A 3,282-nucleotide genomic window follows, 5' to 3' on the forward strand; every position below is an offset into this window, starting at 1 on the left:
TTATGCTCCTCATTGGGCATACCACTGCTGGAACAAGGGGGCAGAAGGATCCTAACATAAAAGCCTTTTGTCTCTATGACCTGAATTATTTGTGTGGGGGAAGGAGGAGCATGTAGACGAACTATAGAAGCCTCAAACTAAGGGGGAGGGTGAAGGGATCTGATGCATGTGGGTGGGCACAAAAATTCAGATATTCATAAAGAAGGGGGGAGGACTGCCAAGGGAAATCAGACAGATGAGGGACCAACTTTTCCCAGAGTCCTAAATCTGATCCACCCTGTTGTTAGCATAAAACAGTTTCTGAAGTACTTCAAGACCCAGAAAAATCCAACTGAGGAGTGAGTGGCTATAGAGATGGTTAGATTGATGGCTGGGTGGATAGACTGGGAGATGGTTGGGTGAATAAGATGTACAGAGGTAGTATGAATCTAAAAAGATGGATGTAGAAACAGGGAAGGATGGATGAATAGTGTGCTTGGTGGAGATAGGTAGAAATGAAAGAGGAATAACTGGAATGATAGGTAGGAGTAGAATGATGAATGGAAGGATAATTAAGGTAGAGATGAAGATAGGGTAGAAATATCTGGATAAGTAAGGCAGACAGGTGAGGTAAAGATTGGAAGGACAGATGGACAAAGGGAGAGATAGATGGAGCTACAGCTGAATGGACAGAGATGGTGAGATGAATGAATAGGATACATGAACTGCATGAATTGCTAGGGGAGTGACTTTTTAGGGGTCTTCTTAGAGCAGGGCTTTTAACTTGGCTTCCCTGGATGGATATCAATCAAACAGTTCATAAACCCCCCAAATCATTAACACCAAATTATAGCGGGTCCACTTTCTAATAATTCTTAAAGGACTCTGAGATTCCCAAATTTCAAGAACTACTCATTTGTTCTGTGTCAGACCTTCCCATTCATTGTCTTCTCATCTATCATGGCCTCCAGAACATGAAAATACACAAAAATTCACAATATTAATTATAAGATATTAATGACATCTCCTTCCCCATCCCTGTTGTACCAAAGCAAGAAGGGCCATTCACCAAAGCAGACCCCAGAAGCTGGAAAGCTGCAGCAAGTTTTACACCTGTGTTCAGTGTCTGGACTTCTGAGTAAAGTTCAGAGGATCTGTGGCATCTGGCTTGAGTCTTTGCTTTCTGGGAAGCCTCACATTCTGGTTCATGTGTGGAAAGGAGCTTCAGGAGTCCCCTGGGCCCTGCGAAGGCCCACAGATTCCTGGGTTGGGGCCAAGAGGGCAGGGTGGTTTAACCTGACCTGGGCTTTGGCTGGCCGCAGCCGCCCACCACCCCCTACATGGATGCTGACTGTAGTGGCATAGCTGAGCTGCCTGGCTGGGGGCGGTGGGGGCTGGGGTTGGGGTGGTGGTGAAGGTGCCCGTGACGTGGGGGCAGAGGACCAAGGGCCCCGAGAGGCCTCTCCCCCAGGCCCCTGCCGCCGAGCCAGGCTCTGGCTGATGTATGAAGCTGCCAGGTATCTGGAGAGAGCAGCTGTGTTGGGGCCAAGGAGTTGACGGGTAGGGGGTGGGGTCAAGTCTGAAGACTCTGACCTGGCAACATGAGGGAATGAGTAGCCTCCTGACTTGGACAAAACCATAGCTGTCTGAACTGGGCTGGGGAATAGACCCTGAATGTCCTGAGAGCCTCCTTGCTCAGGGAAAGGCGTGGCAGCTGGAACGTGGACATTTGTGAGGTTCTTTTGCTCCAACAAAGGTTTAAGTTTTTGGACCTGTAGGTTTGGGAGGCTTTGTTCCTGAAGCAGAGGTGCAACAGCTGGACTCTGGATGTCTGGGAGGTCTTGAGGTGGGGGCAAAGGTGTGGCAGCTGGAATTTCAATGTCTGAGAGGTCTTGGGACACAGACAGGCGGGCATTGTCTGGGATCTGAGGGTTTAGGTGGCTTCTGTGTGTGGGCAAAGGTGAGGTACCAGGAAGCTGAAGGTCTGGGAGGTCACATGGCAAGGGCAGTGCGGTGCTGGCTGGGATCAGATGGTCCAGGCTGCTTCCATCCATAAGCAAAGGGTTAATGGCTTGACCGCAGACAGCAGCTGGGCCCTGGATGTCCCTGGAACCTCCTTGGTTAATTACTGGGACTCTGGTTGTGCTCTGGCTGTCTAGGTGGCCTTCTTGCTCGGGCACAGGAGTAGTGGCTGAAACTATGACATTAGAACAACTCTGAAAGGCCAAAGCTGGGGTGGCTGGAACTTGGCTGTCCATGTGATGTCCTTGCTCAGGAAAAGAGGTGGTAGATGGAACCTGTATATCCATGTGACTTCCATGCCCAGGCAAAGGAGTGGGAGCTGGTACTTGGATTTCAAAGTGGCCCTGATCAGGCAAGACTGTAACAGCCAGAACCCTGATGTCTGAGGGGCTGTCCTGCTTGGGCAAGGGTATGGTCTCTGGAGCCTGGATATTCTGGACACCTCTTTGCTCAGGCAAAGGGGTAGTAACTGGAGCATCGTGATCTTGCTCAGGCAAATCTGAAACATTTAGATCCTTGCCAGGTAGGCAGCCTCCCTGCTTAGACATAGGTGTGGCAGCTTGAACCCAGGCAGTAGGGCCCAGAGGGACAGATTCCTGAGCACAGGTCAGCGGGAAGGCCAGCTCACATACCAGCACATGTCCAAAGGCAGGCAGGGGCCCTGTATGCAAAGAGAATACTGAGTCAGGACTGATGCCCCAACTTGGGCCACTTCTGTTGACCACATCCCCAGATCTCACCTGGCTCAGCCTGTTCTTGGGGCAGGTGGGGGCATGGCTGGGGTTGGGCCAGAACCCTTGGCCGGCGGCGGGGGGCATTAGATGATGCCCGTGTCTCAGCCCGCTGCATCTGCTGGATCCGCTCACTGTAAAGCCGGGCCAGCTCTCGCACACGGGATGCTGCCCTCTCCGAACCTGGGGCTCCTGCTTTCCCACTCCTGCCATCTCCACCCAGATCTGAATCCTCTAGGATCAGTAGTGGCTCTGGGAAGCCTGGCCGGGCCAGCTGCCCCTGCTCCAATGCTTGCCAGGCGCTCCGGATTTCTGAACAAGAGCGGAACCCCGGTTCGTCTGAGAATCCCTGATGTTGAGTGACAGCCTGGGGCTGAAAATCTGGGAATGACACCACTTCTTCAACCTCCTGCCCTGCCCTGCTTCCTAATGGAGACTCTCCCAGTTTTCTGGGATTGCTTTCAGGGAACAGTTCTCTCCTGGTGGCTAGAACCTCAGCTGGCTCTTGTAGAGGTCCTTGGAGCCAGGTGTCACAGGGGAAGGCACCAGT

The 3,282-nt window shown here is 52.1% G+C and overlaps 1 protein-coding gene across 1 annotated transcript in view; it reads right to left on the reverse strand.

The window, feature by feature from the left end:
- Nucleotides 1-923: 923 nt before the first annotated feature.
- PLEKHG2 (pleckstrin homology and RhoGEF domain containing G2) overlaps nt 924-3,282 on the reverse strand; it is a 10,625-nt gene continuing 8,266 nt past the window's right edge. The window contains 4 exon segments of the mRNA XM_023508242.1: nt 924-1,164; nt 1,166-1,241; nt 1,573-2,662; nt 2,742-3,282. The exon segment at nt 2,742-3,282 is cut by the window's right edge and continues 22 nt beyond it. Coding sequence (XP_023364010.1) covers nt 1,099-1,164; nt 1,166-1,241; nt 1,573-2,662; nt 2,742-3,282 — 1,773 coding nt within the window. The 3' untranslated portion in view covers nt 924-1,098.

This window comes from Otolemur garnettii, unplaced genomic scaffold (assembly GCF_000181295.1).
Source record: "Otolemur garnettii isolate 467f Iridium unplaced genomic scaffold, OtoGar3 scaffold00233, whole genome shotgun sequence".
In the NCBI taxonomy this organism is placed as follows: Eukaryota; Metazoa; Chordata; class Mammalia; order Primates; family Galagidae; genus Otolemur; species Otolemur garnettii.